At 45.1% G+C, this 19,919-nt stretch overlaps 1 protein-coding gene across 1 annotated transcript in view; it reads left to right on the forward strand.

The window, feature by feature from the left end:
• Positions 1–19,919, forward strand: part of BTAF1 (B-TFIID TATA-box binding protein associated factor 1) — a 620,170-nt gene that overhangs the window by 158,513 nt on the left and 441,738 nt on the right. Inside the window, 1 exon segment of the mRNA XM_030204965.1 lies at positions 2,534–2,663. Within this exon segment, the coding sequence (XP_030060825.1) occupies positions 2,534–2,663 (130 nt within the window).

Here is a 19,919-nt window from a genome sequence, read left to right on the forward strand (position 1 = left end):
TTTTTGCCTCTAATGCTATCTTTTTTCGTAATCCCTCTTGGCCTTCTTTATCTGCGCCTTGCATTTGCATTGACACTCCTTATGCTGCTTCTTGTTATTTTCAGACGGTTCCTTCTTCCATTTTCTGAAGGTGTTTCTTTTAGCTCTAATAGCTTCCCTTCACCTCACTTTTCACCAGGCCGGCTGTCCTTTGGACTTCCGTCTTTCTTTTCTAATTCGCGGATATGTATGGCCTGGGCCTCCAGGATGGTATTTTTGAACAGCGTCCACGCCTGTTGTACAGTTTTTACTCTCTCAGTTGCCCCACTAAGTTTTTTTTTTTTTTTTTTTACCGTTCTCTCATTTTATCATAGTCTCCGTTTTTAAAGTTAAACGCTAACGTATTTGACTTTCTGTGAACAGTTACTTCAAGGTCGATATCAAAACTGATCATATTATGATCGCTGTTATCAAGCGGCCCCAGTACCATATCGTCCTTCACCAGATCATGCGCTCCACTAAGGACCAAGTCTAGAATTTTTCCTTCTCTCGTCGGCTCCTGCACCAGCTGCTCCATAAAGCTGTCCTTGATTTCATCAAGGAATTGTACCTCTGTAGCGTGTCCCGATGTTACAACTTGTCGTTCAAACCATCCATAGTACTTAAAGATTGGAGGGTGGCCAATGTGATGCCGATTTTTAAAAAAGGTTCTAGGGGGTGATCCGGGAAAATTATAGGACTGGTAAGTGTGATATCTGTGCTGGGCAAAATAGTGGAAACTATTATAAGAATAGAATATTAGACACATAGACAAACATGGTTTAATGGGACAGAGTCAGCATGGGTTCAGCCGAGGGAAGTCTTGACTCACCAATTTGCTTCATTTCTTTGAAGGTATGCATAAACATGTGGATAAAGGTGAACCGGTTGATATAGTGTATCTAGATTTCAGAAGTTTTTTTGATAACGTTCCTCAGACTCCTGAGAAAAATGTCATGTGTAGGAGGCAGGGTTTTGGGTCCGGATGAGGAATTGGTTATTGGACTGAAAACAGAGGGTAGGGTTAAATGGTAATTTCTCTTCAATGGAGGAGAGGTGAACAGTGTAGGTGCCGCAAGGGATTCTGTACTGGGACCGGTACTATTAACATAATTTATAAATGATATGGAATTCGGAACGACGAGTGAGGTGATCAAATTTGCAGATGATACAAAACTATTCAAGGTTAAAACACATGCTGACTGTGAAATATGCAGGAAGACCTTAGGAAAATGGAAGATGGGCATTCAAATGGCATATGAAATTTAATGTGGACAAATGCAAGGTGATTGCACATTGGAAAGAATAATCTGTTAAGGTCAGAGTAGTATTGCATTAGCTAGTAAAATTAAAGCCACTGTAGCTCTCTTGAAATCTGCTTTGCTGGACAGTATATCCAGGATATTCATCATCGTTTACTATTGCTTATACTCCTGGGCGGGTTTTTGGATCTCTCAATGATCGCCTAGTTCTTCCAGGTCTTTGTGTCGCTCAGCTAGAATGTACGCACATAGTGCTTTCCTTTTTATGGTACCTGCCATTTGGAATTCCCTCCCTTGTTTATTTAAGACCAAAGTGAAGTCCTAGCTGTTTCAGAAGTCTTTTAGTGGTAATTTAGCGGCTGAGACTGGAGTTGGATAGCATTACCTTGAATGATATGTGTTTTATTTTGCTTTGGATGGTAGATTTGACTTTTCTGTTATGGTTAATGGAGCTCTTTTCTTTATGTAGATTTTAGGCTGTAAACGTTTTGATCTGCAGTGAGGCAATTAAAGGTGGTATAGTAAGTCTTAAATAAAAATTTTAAAAAATGAAGTAGTTGTGTGATCCTCTTTCATTCTTTCACATCTCAGTACTGCGTTCACATCTCAGTGATAATGCTTCTGTTTGAGCTGCTCTCTGCAGCCTGTCTCTGTAATATCAACATTTCTTGTATTGGGTTCTGAACAGGCTGCTCCTGAACCATGGAAAAATTACATGTAATTATCAAAGCAGGGTTTAAAAAAGGTTTGAATAATTTCTTTAAAAATGTCCATAAGACATTATTAAGTTAGTCTTTGGAAAATCAACTACTTATTTCTAGGATAAGCAGCATAAATCTGTTTTACAATTTTGAGATCTTGCTACGTACTTGTGACCTGGATTGGCTACTGTTGGAAACAAGATACTGGGTCCCAGTATGGCACACTTATTACTGCTTAAGCATTGAGCTACAGTTCCTTCATGAGGCTATGATCAACTTTAATAGCTATTCAAGACATTCTTGCTAATATAAGCTCTTTTAAGTAAACTGTTAAGATTATTTTGATATACTTCATATAGTTTGAGTTTTAAATTGGAGCCAGCTTGAATATGTAAGAGTAACTCAAATGGAGCAGGGATTTTTGATTTGTGACTTTCATATATAGTACATTTTGGTAATAGTATAATTGCACACAGTCTTTTTGCTATACATACAGTAACTTTCCCATACTTGTTAAACTAATAAAAATTGAACTCTACTTTATATTTTCAGTAATGATAGTACTGATGGAGAACCAGAAGAAAAACGAAGAAAACTTGGAAATGTTATTCTCAATCAGCCAGCAACTGACTCCAAAGTATTGGTGGATAATGTGCCAGAAAATACAGCTTTGTTTGATGAGGTACAATTTGTGCTTCATTTTTATAATGTTAACCAATATTTATAGGTAAACTATGGGGGTCTTCTACTAAAGATTAGCGCAAGTTATCTGCCACCGCACCCTTTTTATTCCTATGAGCCCTGCTGCAGATAACATGTGCTGTTCTTTAGTAAAAGACCCCCTAAGATTTAAAGTTAAAAAAAAAATGCAGGGTCATACATTTGTGTGCAGAAACCCATGAGAGCTGTGCAGTACTGAAGACAAAGTTCTGTGCACATCAAGAAAAGATCTAGTAACGATACGTGATCGTAAAATGACCAAACAGGTACAGTTACTTGGTCTTTACACCCTTAATACATTTTTCACATTCTGCTGTCTAAAAAACATATAGTTCAAAACTCATCGAGGTAGGAGTTTTTCACTGATCTACACAAATTACTCCACAGTTTCAACACAGGAGCAATGTTAGACACTTTCAAAGAGTAAGAATAAAAAAGCAAAAATCAGAGTCTTCATGCCTTTTTTTATTCAATACTTTGTGGAAGCCCCTTTGACAGTAAGAATAGCCATGAATCATTTAAGATTAGTGGCTGTCATGAGAGTGCATTTTACTGCCCGTAGTTCTTGGTAGAACAGTTCAGCCTCTATCAGTTTAGGTTGGATCCATTTGTGGACTAAATATTTCAAGTATTGCCACTGATTTTCTGTTGGGTTTGGGCTTTGAGTGGTCCACTTAGAAAATTCACTTTTTTCCTGGTAAGAACTAATTGTTTTGCTCTATGCCCAGGATTGTTGACTTGTTGAAAAGTGAACCTGTTTGAACAGTGAATGTTGTTTTGTTTCCCCCCCCCCAGTCTTAGCCAGAGAGTTCTGTGGTGCATTTAAAGTGATCTTTGGCCTCAGAGCCCTTCTCTAGCACTTTATACAGCTACTACCTTAAGGGGTGGCCTAACTTAGGAATTGTCTGAATTGCTTTCAAAATCTGCTCACTGGTTCATAAAATAATCCACGTTCTAGCTCCGGGATATATGATCGACCTACCAACAAGAAACACATCCGAATCAGCAAGAACATACCTAAATCTTCACTTCCCAAGATGTAAAGGACTCAAATACAAATCAACATATGCGTCCAGTTTTTCCTACATTAGCACACAACTATGGAACACATTACCAAAAGCCTTGAAAAATACGAATGACCACCTAACTTTCGGAAAAAACTAAAATCTCACCTGTTCAAAAAGGCATACCCGACCGATCCAACATAAATGCCCGATCTCTGCAACACAGCATAACTAAATCACAGTACAGACTGGACATAAATCTTCAGTTGCACGATCCCAATGTGGTTGCGCCACATTAACTCTATCGAACTACTTAACCACATCACCTTGCATTTGTCTACACTGGAGTCCGCAAGTGCTGCTCCGGAACTATGTAAGCCTCATTGAGCCTACAAATAGGTGGGAAAATGTGGTATACAAATGTAATGGGGAGCGTGCCAGGTGCCCTTGACCTGGATTGGCCACTGTCGGTGACAGGATGCTGGGCTAGATGGACCTTTGGTCTTTCCCAGTATGGCACTACTTATGTACTTATGTAATAAAATATTAAGTCTTTCTCCGGTAAGTATGTTTCTGAATAACTTTATCCCACGGTTCTTATAACATCTCTGTGTTAAGCATGCTTATAACAAACAGCTTGATGCTTCATCCAGGAGTAGTTGAATCAGCCTAGCTATGAGTGGATGCAGGAGGACTCTTTGTAACTGCTTTGCTTTATGCGGGTGAGCTTATCTGTGGGAATGTAACTTCCTCAGCCTCTGCAGCAGATGAATCCAGAAACTGGAAGGTTGTATCCGCCTAACAGCAGGTGGAGATAGAGAACAGTGAAACGAAGGCAGTGACCCTGGACGTCAAGTTCCTCAGCTCTTCGTTATATCTCTGTTACAGCAGGTATTGGACAGACTACCTCCAGCTCCTGGATTCTGCTTGGTGGGGCTTGTGATCTCCCATAGGGTTTCCTGGCTTGCTGCCTTAGCCTTCCTCAGAAAAAGAAAAAACAACTTTGGGCAGCATTCTGCTGGCCAAAAAAAATAAAACAAGAAAGAAAAGATAAGGGAACTCTATATCTGTAATTGCCTTTTTGTGGGACCGTGGAGCGCTGTTTGGGCTCCTCCTGGGAGTCACCACTGTGTTAGGAGGCCCTGTCATCTCTGTGGCAAGTGCCTTGATTTTTTTTTTTCTTCAGCAGTCTGTGCGCTCAAGCCTTCATGGCGGCAGAAACAGTCAAAAGGTGTTCCCGCTGCGGTAAGAGGTGTTCCACAGCAGGGAGGTGTACAGTACCAGTTGTTCAGATATCTTCTGACGGAGTAGTTTCCTGCGTGGAAGATTTTGGCGTGCAGCTTCGGATCCCTTTTGCAGTCGGGGGAACTCAGGCGTGCTTCTGGCCTGTCACACGGGAGCGCTGGCGGCACAGGGGTATCCTCAGGGGCTGTTCCGGGAGTAGATGCAGGAGCAGAAGTGGCTGGGGAATTTTTCTTTCCTGATTTTTAATCTACTCATGCATTAGTTATGCTGAACTGGGCCCACCCTCTGATGCAGTCTCAGCTGCAGCCAGCCCCTGCACTGGGGTCCAGGTTTCTGTTTCTGGACATCTGATTTCTCTGACCCTTTTGGAAGATCCTGCACAGGAGGATGGCCTCCATGTCTGAAATGGGGTCATTGGGGCCCCATTCCCCTCCCCTGTCACTTTTTGCAGGTTCGGGGGAGTCCTCTCGGCCATCTCGGTTACACGAAGTGGAGGAGGGTGAACTCCAGGACAAGCAGGATGATCCTATGGCTGTCCGTATTTTTCACCGGGATGAGCTGTCGTCCCTGATTTCAGGTGCCTTGGAGGCATTGAATATTGCGGATCTGGAGGCTCAGTTGGTGTTGCGTTCTCGAGGGCCTTGGCATTCTGTCAGGTCCTCGAGGCAGGACTGGAGTTCGTGAGCCCTTGGGCCACTGCCGAGGAGCGGCAGCGGCAGGCAAGACCATCTCGGGACTGGAAACACAGAAGAGCAGAACTGGAACTCTGGACTGGAGTAGTACAAGGCGGGCAACTAGAACAGATGAGACAGGAACAGCTTCACCTGCACCTAGCCACCGTTCCTCCGGAGTTGAGCTCCGAAGTGCAGGCGGCCGGCAGGACTTGCAGGATAAGGCAGGTACTGAAGATCCAGAGGACCCACCCGGGGTCTGGGATACACGAGGGCGACAGGGCACGGCACTAGACTCAGACAGTGTGCTGCTGCACAGCCACTAGCAAGACCCAGAAGACAGACCAAGGAATGCAAGGCGTACAGAAGCTAGCAGGAGCAAGGACTAGGGCAGCAACACATTAGGCAGAACGGGGATCTGGGAATACCCACAGGGTACACCCTCTAGCTAGGTGGAGGCAGGATACAGGAATAATCACCCAGGAAAACACACTAGCCAGACAGATACAGGATTCAGGATATACCCTCAGGATATACAAGCAGGGTAGGCACACAGGCTAGGCAGGGTTCAGGGTAAAGAGAGCAAACCAAGGGTCTTGGGCAGGCAGCACAGCAAACAGAGTAACCAGGAAGAACAGGCCAAAGGTCTGAAGCCACAGCCGTTCCACTCACTGACTGGGGAACTCACAAAGGCTGAGGCTTCGCATACAGACAGAGAACAACCCGGACAAAGGCTTCACCCCAACCCAGGGTAAGCCAGGAACAGAGGCCTCACCCCAAACACAGGGTAAGCCTGGAGCAGAGGCTTCACTCCAAACACAGGGTAAGCCAGGAAGGACCCGCAGTCCACAGACAGAGGCTTCACCCCAACTCAGGGTAAGCCAGGAAGGACCCGCAGTCCACAGACAGACAGTGGCAGGGAAGACCCCCCACGGAAGGACAACAAAGACTCAGACACAGAAAGAAGCTGGGCTGGAACCCAGAGAGAGGCTAATCAGTAGTGCAGCAGACACTTACTAACCTGAACTGGCCTAAGAGCATAACACTTATGCAGAGGCCCTGACTGCAAGCACAGCACTTCCTTATGAAGGCTCTCACTGATGAGTCACCAGCAGCAGGACAGAAGCAGGAAGTACACTGAGCCCAAAGAGAGGCTTGACACACATAGGAAGTGAGCCCACAGGAAAGACAAGCAGGAGCCATCTTGGAAGCTGGCAAAGAGCTGGTGGCAGCCATCTTAGATGCTGGCTCCCCAGAGAGGCATAGCACACACAGGTGAGGTCTAGTGAAGTAATCAGCACACAGAGCCAGAGACAAGACTAACACAAAGACAGACAGAAGCCAGCAGAGCTGCTGACCCACAGAAAGAAGGTAAGGCTGAGGGTGGTCACGGCCACAGACGTGACAGTTGGCCTCTATGGTCAATTTGACAATGGCAAGCACTATGAAGCCCTCTAAGGCTTTTCCAGTCCATGAGACCATTCAGGAACACATTACAGCCCAGCGGTCTGATCCGGATGGTGGACTTAAGGTGGCGAGGGCAATGGTTTTGCTGTACCCGGTGGAATCTGCTCATCTTGACAATTTTTCTCTCCCTAAAGTAGGAGGCGTTGGTGATGCTGGTCACTATGAAGACCACTCTTCCGGTGGTGGAACGGGTGGTGTTGAAAGATATGCAAGACTGGCATCTGGAGGCTTCTTTGAAGCGATCATTTATGGTGACGATACTGGCATTGCAGGCTACCATTTGTAGCTCTTATGCGGGTAGGGTGTGCCTTTCCTGGCTTCAGCAAGCTCTGGATCAGAACCAGGAGTCGACCTCCTTCTTGACTGTCGCGGCTCCCCATATGGAGTCTGGACTTATTTAGCTGATGCTGGCTTGAATTGGTGCGGGCATCTGCAAACAGATGTCTCTGGCAGTGGTTTCCCGTCACTAGCTGTGTTTCCATCATTGGTCAGTGGATATGGCATCTAAACAGCTATCCTTTCGAGGGATGTTACTGTTTAGTGAGGATCAGTAGAAAATAGTGAAGGGTTTGGGAGATTACAGATCCCATCGCCTTTCGGAGGATTAGCCAAAATCTGCTTCTTGACTGACTCCTCGAGGCTTCAGTTTCGTGAGGCCTGATGGTATCATCCTGGCCGGTTTCTGTGTCTTTTCAGTGGCCCAGAGTCCAGCAACGCTCTTCCTTTCATTCTGAGAAATGGCTCTCTGGATCTGCTGCCCGGCAGGGTGCTCCTAGGCGCACCACACAATGATGGGGTACCGGCCCACTTTTCATTCTCAGGGGGTTGACTGACCCTTTTCTTTGAAAAGTGGGCCAAGATTACTTTGGACCAGTGGGTCCTTGAGCTTATCACTGGTGGCTACAATTTCCTCTCCCATAGAAGACACCTTTTTGGAGTCTCGGTGCACCACATCCACCAAGCGGGTGGCGGTAAATGCCATGTTGCAGTCCTTATTGGACATGAGGGCTTTAGTGCCCATTCCGCAGTCTGAGCTACGCACAGGCCGGTATTCGATTTACTTTGCAGTGCCCCGAGAAGGGGGCTCCTTCAGGCAGGTACTCGATCTCCAGAAGGTGAACGAGTTTCTGTGGGTGCAACATTTCCGTATGGAAACCTTGAGGTCTGTGGTGGCGGCAGTACTACCAGGAGAGTTCCTCATTGAGCTGGACCTGAAAGAGGCCTAGTTGCAAATTCCTGTTTGGCCTCCGCAGCAGTTTATTCGGTTTGCTGTTCTGAGGCAGCATTTTCAGTTTCAGGCCCTGCCGTTTGGTCTGGCTATGGCGCCATGTACGTTTTACAAAGTGCTGTTGGTAGTGGCAGCGTTCCTGAGGAAAGGAGGAGTTGGGGTGCATCCTTACCTCCAACGATTGGCTAACCTGAGCGGATTTGGAGCAGGAAAGTAGTCAGGTCTCCCACCGGGTCCTAGTGCTGTTGCTGGGTGATCAGCTTTCCAAAAAGTCACCTGGTTCCTCCCAGACACTGATGTATCTAGGGTCTGTTTCGACACAGCGCAGGGGTGTGTTTTCCTGCCGGAAGGCAGAAGGATCAAGCTCCTGTCTAAGGTGCGCGGGCTAGTGTGCCGCATCTGTGTGCCTGGAATTATATACTGGTATTGGGCTCGATGGTGGACCTCTGGAGGTGCCATGGTGAGAGCTCACATACATCCTCTGCAGCATTCAATCCTGGACAGGTGGTCACTAGTGTCCCAGGAGTTTCAGCGCCATCTGCAGCTGCTACCATGGGTGAGGTGCAGTATGAGCTGGTGGCTGTGTGACATCGACCTTTGACGAGGGATGCCATTGGCATCACTGCAATGGGTGGTGGTAGTCACAGATGCCAGTCTCTTGGATTGGCAGGAGCTTATTGCCTCCACCGATATGTGCAGGGGTGATGGACAGTGACGGAAGCCACATGGCCCATCAGTCGACTGGAGCTGTCTGCAGTGTTGAAAGCTTTGATGGCCTTCAGAAATTGCTGGAGGGTCAGATGGTCCACAATCAGTCAACACGACTGCGGTGACCTACATCAATTGCCAGGGTGGGACGCAGCGCAGGTCATTGGCCCCAGAGGTGGACGATCTTCTGGAGTGTGCAGAGAACTGTATGCTGCAGTTGTCGGCGGCGCACATTGTGGGTCAGAGCATTGTGCAGGGGGATTTTCTCAGTCACCATCTTCTCGATTTGGCAGGCTGGGAGCTGACGTCGGAAGCGTTTTTTCAGATCTGCTGCAAGTGGGGGACTTACGAGATCGATCAGATGGCGACCAGGTCAAATGAGAAGGTGGCCAAGTTCTTAAGCAGAAGAAGAGAGATCAGGTCCGTAGGGTTGGTTGCTCTTTTGCAGCCTTAGCCAGAGTCTGCACTACTTTACGTGTTTCCTCCCTGGCACTTAATAGGGTGGGGCCTTCCAGAATAGGCTGACACTGAGGGCTGGCCATTCTGGTGGCTCCGGATTGGCCACACCGCCCTTGGTATGTGGACTTGGTGCATCTTCTGGTGGAGGTGGCCTTTCCGATTCCGGTGTTCCTGGATCTTCTGCATCAAGGTCTGGTGTTAATGGAGAATCCATACCACTTTGGTCTTACGGCATGGCTCTTGAGAAGTCAAGATTGAGGAAAAAGGATTATTCGGATGTGGTGAGAGCCACTTTGCTTTGGGCTCAGAAGCGTTCCACTACGACTGCGTATGCGCACATATGTTGACATCTGAGGTGTGATGCGCAGCTCACGCTTGGTCGCCCTTGCTGGCGTCAGTGTCGCAGATGCTTGCTTTTTTGCAGGAGGGTCTGCAGAAGGGTTTAGCTTACAACTTGCTGTGGTTTCAAGTTGTGGCCTCAACTTGTTTCTGGGGTCATGTCTGGTACTTCTGTGGTTGCTCATCCTGATGTGGCGTTTTCTGTGAGGTGTACTTCATCTTCGCCCTACACTTTGTAGTCCTTGTCTGTCTTGCAGTTTGAGTCTTGTTCTGCGGGCCTTACAGATGGCACTGTTTGAGCCATTGTGGCTAGCATCAGATAAAGATCTCACCCTGGTTTTCTAGTGGCTATGACTTTGCATCTTCAGGTCTCTAAGATCCAAGTGTTGTCATGTTGGAATCTCTTTCTGCAGTTTTCAAAGTCGGGCGTTTCCCTGCAGACGGTGCCTTAATTTCTGCTGAAAGTTGTATCTGCCTCTTTTTCTTCCTTCGTTAACTTTCTGGAAATCTTTGCACCGATGCGGCTGTTGGATGTTCGTAGAGCTCTTATTTATTTATTGGTGCTTATATCCCACATAATCCGAATGTTAATTATTCAGTTCTATGTGGCTTGCAATAATTGACTTGATGTGCATACAATATATTTTTACAAATATGAAGAAAACATAAACAGTGAGATTTTGAAAAGAGCAAACAAAGATATTGTAGTACGATATTATGAGGTATTTACAGATAATCTAATGATTTCCGTTGTTTGGGTCATCTCTTTGTGCTTCTGTTTGGACCCAGAAGGGGTTATGCAACATCCAAAGCTACTATAGCTCGGTGGCTGAAGGAGGCGATTGTATCAGTGTACATATTGGGTGGTTGGTCCCGGCTTGAGTCGTTGAATGTGCATTTGACACGAGTTCAGTCTGCTTTGTTGGTAGAGACAAGTGTGCTTTCTTTAGGAGAGATTTGTCGGGTTGCTACTTGGACGAAATGGCATTCGTTTTTGAAGCATTATAGAACTGATGTAGTGGCTCGGGAAGACACACAGTTTGGAGCAATGGCTCTCAAGGAGTGGCGGCTTCCCACCCAGTTTAGGGGGTCGCTTTGGTACATCCCACCAGTTTCTGGATTCATCTGCTGCAGAGGCTAAGGAAGGAAAAATTATGACTTGCCTGATAATTTTCTTTCCTTTAGTCACAGAAGACGAATCCAGGATACCTCCTGTTTCTGGCTGCCGTGTTTCAGGTTCTTGTGTTTCAGATGCAGTGGTTCAAACAAAAACAAAAAACCGAAAATGAAAAGAACATTTTTTTCTCTCTGGTTGAATGTTGAGATTTCGTTTGTGAGGAAGGTTTCCATGTTTTGTTCCTTGTTCCCGCTTTGTGATTCAACATATATTGAAGGGCTGAGGAGCAGGACATTAAGGATCACTGCCTTCATTTAAGTGTTGTCTATCTCCACCTGCTGGTAGGCTGATACAATCCACCAGTTTCTGGATTCATCTGCTGTGACTAAAGGAAAGAAAATTATCAGGCAAGTCATAATTTTTCCATGGTGGGCTTAGTAATTGAAAGCTCCAGCTGTTAAGGTCTTGGTTGTAATGCTGAACTCCCAACCACTGAGACCATTGGCAGGCACGGCAGGTTAGACAAAAAGTGCATTGGACTGGCTGTGTTGATCTTATGGCAGCTATCTTTATTACATCCTTTGATGGTGTGTGCACAATAATCATCTTTTTGATGTGCTTGTTATGCGATTTTTTTTTTTTTTGCCATTTTTTAAAAAATTAGTTATGGTTTTATTTCATGTTCTATAGTTTTCATAGTGCTATATGTGCTGTTAATTTTCTAATTAAACAGGTTTTCATGCATTCATTGTTTCATGTATATTAATGTATTTTATGTGACTATGTTCTTTCACTAAGTGGTTTACATGTCATTTATTTTATGTATTATATTCTATGATATTTGAATTGTAGTTTTTTTTTAATTGTGCTTCAAATTTTTTTTATATAATTTATGATTTTAATGTGTGATACAATTAAGAACATAAGAATAGCCATACTGGGTTAGATCAATGGTCCGTCTAGCCCAGTATCCTACTTCCAGCAGTGGCCAATCCAAGTCACAAGTACTTGGCAGAAAACCCAATTAGTAGCAAGTAGCAACATTCCATGCTACCGGTCCCGGGGCAAGTAGTGGCTTCCTCCATGTCCATCTCAACAACAGACTATGGACTTTTCCTCCAGGAACTTGTCCAAATCTTTTTTGAACCCAGATATGTTAACTACTGTTAATTGCGTTCTCTGGCAACGAGGTCCAGAGCTTAACTATTCTGAGAGTGGAAAAATATTTCCTCCTATTTGTTTTATATCCATGCAATTTCATTGAATGTCCATGCAGTTTCCATCACAGCAGATCCTGCCTTAGTTTTGTTACACATCCTGTCTGCCTCTCTATCACAAGAAATGTTGAAATAATTATTCCCTTGTATATCTGTCTTTCAGCTTGAGGTGGCTAAATGCTGGAAATCAACAGCTGTACCTCAGCAGCTTAGGTTACGAAGTGCTTTGTGGGATGCATACTGCTTGAGCAACCTGACAGCTCAGAGATGAGGCTGATCCACAGCTTTTGATCTTTAGCTTTTCTTCATATGTGATCAATTCCATCACCTCTGTTATTTTGGTCGCTCTTCTTTGAACCTTTTTCTAATTCTGCTACATCTTTTTTGAGGTACGGTGATCAGAATTGAACACGATATTCAAGGTGAAGTCAAACCACGGAGCGATACAGAGGCATTATAATATTTGATCTTAATTGAGTGGCCTAGTGGTTAGGGTGGTGGACTTTGGTCCTGGGGAACTGAGGAACTGAGTTCGATTCCCACTTCAGGCACAGGCAGCGCTTTGTGACTCTGGGCAAGTCACTTAACCCTCCATTGCCCCATGTAAGCCGCATTGAGCCTGCCATGAGTGGGAAAGCGCGGGGTACAAATGTAACCAAAAAAAAAAATTACTAGCATCCCATTTGCTTTTTTGGCCGCCGCCGCTGCATACTGTGCAGAAGATTTCAGCATATTGTCTTCGATGACACCTAGATCTTTTTCTTGAGTGCTGACTCCTAAAGTGGACCCTAGCATCTGATTCTTCCCAATGTACATCACTTTGCATTTCTCTACATTAAATTTCATCTGTCATTTGGATGCCCAGTTTTCCAGTTTCCCAAGGTCTTCCTGCAATTTTTCACAATCCGCATGTGTTTTGACTGCTTTGAATAGTTTTGTGTCGTCTGCAAATTTAATCACCTCGCGCGTCTTCCTGATTTCCAGATCATTTATAAATATGTTAAATAGCAGCGGTCCCAGTACCAGATCCCTTCAGTACTCCACGACTCTCCTCTGTTGAGAAAAATGGCCATTTAACCCATCTCTGTTTTCTATCCGATAACAAATTGTTAATCCACAGAAGGGCGTTGCCTCCTATCCCATGACTCCTTAATTTTCTCAGGAGCTTTCTGAAAATCTAGATACACTACATCAACCGTCTCACCTTTATATCTCCACTGTGATACAGATTTTTAAAAAGGGTTCCGGGGTGATCCAGGAAATTACAGACCGGTAAGCCTTACTTCAGTGCCGAGCAAAATAGTGGAAAGTATTAAAAAGAATAAAATTACAGAACATGTAAAACATAGTTTAATGGGACAGAGTCAGCATGGATTCAGACAAGGGAAGACTTGCCTCACCAATTTGCTTCATTTCTTTGATGGCATGAATAAACATAATAAACACATATATAAAAGTATTTTTGGTGTGGAGAAGTTCACTCTATCGACCAGCAGCAGAAGCATTGGTCCCTTTGGCATCGAGAGCTGCACCAGACACGCGGGATGCACAGGAGAGTTCTCCTCCTGCTTTGGTGTTGAGCTTCAGTAGCGCTCTGTGGAACTGGGTATCTTCAAAACCTACACCAAAGACCCATTAGGATTCAGCATCTTTTTCGTCGACACCAAGGGACTCCGATGACAGGTGTTGGGTGGAGCCCAAAAAGTACCAGCCTAGTTTCCTTTAGAGGCACAGCCCCAAGAGCTTCAAGGCATCAGCATGGATACTGAGAATCGTCGGTGCCATGATGGCTGTTCCCCCACCATGGATTTGACACTAATGTGCCAGGTTCCTGTGTGTTGGGACCAGGCCTCCGATTTGACCCCAATACTTTTCTTTGGGATCTGATCACACAGCACCAGCCCAGCCTTCCCTGGTGCCCACCCTTGATGAGCAGTTCTAGGTCATATTGCATGAACTTGAAGTGTATCCTAGTTCAACGTGACACTGAGACTTCAAGGGCATCTGTGTCACCTTGGTGCTGGCCCCCTGCCCATACTGGAGACTCATGCCCTGCCTACTGACCTGCCTTAATGCAGGTGCCCAGAAAGATATCAGTCTGCTCCAGGCCCTTGGGGGAGAAAGCTCGCTTGAGGCTCATGAGATGGTCTGTTCCTTGGCACTCCCACCCAGAGTCTGGACGGGAGTCCAGCATATCAAGGTAGTCCCAGACTTGGACGTCCTGTGAGGCGTATTACCCTGAGTCTCATACTTTTGGGGTTCAAGAGCCAGAGGCCCTCTTGGTTGAGGGTTCCTTGGATCTCCCGTCTGACCCCTCTTCTCATGGGAGGAGAGTGTCTCCCCCTGAGGAGCCCTTCTTAACCAGTTTTGTCCAGCACATAGCTGAGACCATCCCAATCAAACTGGAAGTTAAGGATAATCCCAGGGCAGAAGTTTTTGACATCTTTGTTTGACACCCTTCCTAAGGTAGTTGTGACAGTGCCCATTCACAACATCCTTAAGGCAGGCAGGTGAAACAGTGGGAGATTCCCCTTATAATCTTTTTCATAAGAAGGCTCCTGAACAGTATGTATAGAGTTTGGAAGACTTCTGGATTCAGGAAGCTCCAGCTTCCGCACCACTCCATGGTTGTCGAATCTGCTCTCAAAAGAGCCAGAAGCTCCAAAACTCCTTGGTGCCCTCTGGGAGGGATACGAAGATTCTGGAATCTCTTGGGAGAAAGATGTTCCCTTCCGCATACATTCTTCCAATTCTTCAAGCGTGCACGTGTTTGCAAAGATACTTTTTTTTTTTATTTTAAATTAACAATTCAAGCATTATACTTGTTTAGAAATAGAGCTAGATTCTAAATTACAATTAAGGAAACCATATTTAAGAAAACAGAAAAACTAAGTAAGAGTAAACAAAAGCAGGAAACAAATTCAAAAGAAATTACTGCACATTGATTGCAAGTTAAACCCTTAACCAGTGACCATACCAGAGTTTCCACCCACTTCCCAACCACCAATCTCCTAGTAGCCAAAAATGCTTTCAGTTGTGAAGGAACAAAGATTACATATCTCTGAGAATTAAATTTTTTATAGTTTTTATTTATTATTCCATATCAGAGTATCAAAGCAGTCAAATGTACAGCCATAATAAGTAAATTCAGTGATACAGCTTTGGTACTCATCCCCCCTCCCCTCTCAGAATAGCTCATATTACACAAGAGGAAAACTAGCTAAGATACCATCAACTGATTTCTAAATAATAGAAGCAGGTTCATTATAAATTACATTTGAAAAATATCATCTCAGAGAAGCTATGTTTGAATGCTCTGATATCGCGTCAGAAAGGGCTTCTAAATTTTATCAAAAGCTGTGGATCTGCCTCGTCTCTGAGCTGTCAGCTTGCTCAAGTAGTGTGCGTCCCACAAAGCACTTCATAACCTAAGCTGCTGAGGTAGAGCCGTTGATTTCAAGCATTTAGCCACCTCACGCTGAATGACAGATATACAAGGGAGTAACACTTTCAACATTTCTTGTGATACAGAAGCAGATGGGATGTGTAACAAAAATAAGTCAGTATCCTCTGTGATGGAAATTGAAAACGTTTGTGAAAAACAGCATGACAGTTACCTGAAAACTGTCTAATATTTGAACACTCCCACCTGATGTGGAAGTAAGTGCCCACCCACCACAACCTCTCCAGCGTGTGTTTTTTTTGTTTAGAGTCAAAATATGCAATTTGAGCAGGACATTGAACTGTACATGGACTTTACCCTATACTCCATTAAATTAGCGGAGATAGGTTTAAGGTATTCAAGTAGGCTGCCTCCAATTCCTGCTGTGTAAATGAGCGTCCCAAATCTGCCTCCCATCACTGAATAAAAGTGGGACACTGATTCAATAAATCATACAAAGTTGATATTTTAGGTTGTCATATTCCATGTGACACAGATTCTTGAAATGGGTCACACTGCATCAGATGCCTAAACTGTAAGTAGATATAAAAAATCATTGTGGGCTATGTGGAATCTAGTTTGTAAATTTGAAAAAAAAGTAAAATCTCTTTCCTGATAAAGCTGTTGAATATTGTCGATCCCTTTGTTCCTAGTTTTGAAAAATTTGGGATGACCATCATTGCACAAAGAGGCCAAGAACAGACAGAGGGGCATACACTGAAACTTTTATCTGCCCAAGGTAGTATAGAAAATTTTAAAATTGGATTTTGAAACTTCCATTTTCTTGGCACACTTAGTGGTGTCCACAACATTTGTTGACATATCTTCCACATTAATGCCTTCTCTGTTCTCACCTAAGACAGTGGAGAGCTCACACCCCAAGCCAGGAGGTATCTAATTTGTGCAGCCCAAAAATCTTTTTAAATTGGGAATTCCTAGTCTACCCTCCTGCTTCCTCCTAATTAAAACCCATTGTGACACTCGAGGGAGCCGCCTTTTTCATATGTACTGGGAAAGTTTACATTGTAAATTGTCAAAAACTAATTTAGAGACTAGCACGGATGCAAGAATCTGGGTATGATCATCATTTTGCTCTCAGCCACTCGACTCAGCCAAGCATGCATTTGACCATGCCATAGATCTAGGGCCAAAGGAAGCTCCTGTTTCACCGTATTGTAATTTAGTTTATAGAGATATGCATAATCAGGACAAATATTGACCCCCCCCCCACCCAAGGTAGCGGATATGACTTCTAGCCCAGCCAAAGGGTAATGAAGATGTGATGAGACGCCTAGCCACCTGCCTGGAGTTACCCCACGGGCACTCAGACGGTCTATCCCCAGCACATCTCAGGACCGCCTACACCTGCTGCTTCTGCTCTGCACTAGCACCCTCCTCCCACTGACTGGGTCACAACCGCCTCTGGGCAAGTCTTCTGCTCCCAAATTATCCCCAGTGATTTCTAGGTTACTGGAGCCACACTTCCAGTGGTCCCACAGTTCCCAGAAAGCATTCACAGACCCAACACACAAACCATCAGGATTCTTTATCAATCCAGCCAAACAGGGCAAACAAACAATTATGTTTATTGTCTGAACTTGGAACAGTGGACAAAACAAATGTACAAATAGTAAACAGTAACAAGTAACAAAAATGGATCAATTATAACACTAACTAAACATCTATATCCTGTCTAAACAGTACCTGGGAAGGTCAGGCCATATAGCTGTTCATAGAGCTTCAGCAAAGAGATCTGTCTCTCGCTCTCCTCCCTGGCTGAAACTGAACTCAAAACCAGTAAAGTCCAAATGAGATGAGCTCCTGGGCCAATCGGAGCCCAGTCAACAAGATTTCAAATAAAAACTGGTTACATCACTGCTATGCACTTCCTGTTATCTGTGTGCTAACTAAGAAAGAGGGGTCAGTCCTATGTAACAGCTTTAAGCATAAATATGCCACTGATACCGGCCAGTTCGGGGACATCCCACGGGCCCCAGCGATCGGCAATTGTTGACCAGTGATCGGCTACCGTTGACTGATGACCTTGGTCGAAGTGTGGCCACAGTTGGAACCGCATGGAAAGTGCCGCTAGCGCCGAACACCTTGGGGACATTCCACCGACCCCTGGACGGGTGCTTCGACGCTGAGGCACGGCCCCCGATTACCTCGTGGCCGTGGTGCTGCCAGCCCGGACCAGATTGCCACTGCTCTTAAATAGAGAGCTCGTCCCGAGTGATGAGATGCCGCGGACCTCCTCTGCAGATCCTCCCCAGACAAGCGAGCGTCTGAGACGGCTCCCCATCCAGCCCGGAGTCGCAGTGCAGCCCTGGAGGACAGCGCCTCCTCTGACCCGGCATCAGGAGTGGTAGGAAGCTCCCTTGTGTGCGCTCAGAGATGCAGGAACGCCGAACAACTAACCACCTGCCAGGACGGAGCGGAGCAGCACCACACACCAAGAGGCCGACTCGAGATGAAGCCCTAATAACAATCCTGCAATCTACCCGACCACCGCGAGCCCAAGCCAATCGCGGCGGATGCAGAGTGAGAAGCCCGCATCCACCCTGCATGAAGCAAGTGTCCCTGCGCCTACCTGCATGATCCATCCTCCCACCACACTGAGGCAGCCTCGCTGTGATCCCTGCCCGACCAAAGGTAAAGATCTCAGACTCAAGGAAACTGAGCGACCTGGAGTCATACTATTGCACACTGACCATCAACCTATCTTTGATTGGTGGAGTACTGCAAGACTACTGCTAAAATCACGTTCTCATTTTACATCAGCAACCACTAGAAGTAGGAGCAAATGGGGTTCACTTCTGCCCCAGTGACCCATGGGTCCACCTTGGAGCTTAATCAGCACCGTGCATGATCCCCTTCCCCAACCACAGATCCAGTACCCAGAATTACGGACTCTCTGTGCCTCGAGCATTACTTCTGAACACCCTGGGCTACCCCTGCTCCAGCTGTATGCTGTGACTCAGGAGGCCACTACCCCCAACCATTGATACAGCTCCAGGACCGCACATCTAACTGTGAGTAAACCAATCATTTTTACCCATTCAACCCACTCACCATTACATTAGAGCAACAAATCTACTCCACACCACATAGACACCATCCTATGAACAAGGACCAACAATGCAACCACCATACCTGATCATCTAACAGCCCAAAGCGAACTAACACCAAAATGAACACTGCCAAACTGCTCCTAATAATTTACTCCTTATCCCTAATTCACTACACACTAACCACCTCTCTCACAGATACCAACAACATACCCACAATGCACAAGCTCAACAGACTACCCAGATACATAAGTACATAAGTAATGCCATACTGGGAAAAGACCAAAGGTCCATCGAGCCCAGCATCCTGTCCCCGACAGCGGCCAATCCAGGTCAAGGGCACCTAGCAAGCTACCCAAATGTACAAACATTTTATAAAAGTTATTCCCAAAATTGTGAATTTTTCCCAAGTCCATTTAGTAGCAGTCTATGGACTTGTCCTTTAGGAAACCGGCCAACCCCTTTTTAAACTCTGCCAAGCTAACCGCCTTCACTACGTTCTCCGGCAACAAATTCCAGAGTTTAATTTTGCGTTGGGTGAAGAAAATACATCTCATCAAAATAACAACAACCAAAACAATGGAAGAACTACTATACACGGACAAAATCAATATAAAGGAAAGAAAGGACACAACAAACCCATACTACAAGAGAATAGACAACTAACAAAAATCATCACAACTTCGAACCCAACTGACCCCTACCAAACAATTCAAGTGGGATACATAAACGCCAGATCAGTAGTCAACAAAACAACAATAATAACAGACTGGATCACGGCAGACAACCTCGACCTACTATTCCTCAGTGAAACCTGGATCCACGATCATAAGGACCCCATAATTTTAGATCTATGCCCCCCAGGCTACAAAATCACTCACTGGACAAGAAAAGAAAAAAGAGGAAGAGGCATAGCACTAATCCATAGATCCCACTTCACCATAACAACAACAGCCGAGTCCATAACACCCCAACTTGAAATCGCCTCAGTTAGAATCCACCATACAACTTTGCTCGACCACCTAAACGTCTTGTTTTACAGACCACCAGGTAACTGGCATGAATGGCAATCACACTTCATGGATTTCATATTGAATACATGTGTATCTAACTCCAATCTTCTTATAATAGGGGATATAAACCTACACCTAGAAGATCCTAACTCAACTAATGCACGTGAATGCAAGGATTTCCTTCAACTATGGGACCTCAACTGTCCAAATATGCAAGCAACCCATGTCAAAGGACAGACA

The sequence above is a fragment of the Microcaecilia unicolor genome, chromosome 5 (genome assembly GCF_901765095.1).
Source record: "Microcaecilia unicolor chromosome 5, aMicUni1.1, whole genome shotgun sequence".
Lineage (NCBI taxonomy): Eukaryota > Metazoa > Chordata > Amphibia > Gymnophiona > Siphonopidae > Microcaecilia > Microcaecilia unicolor.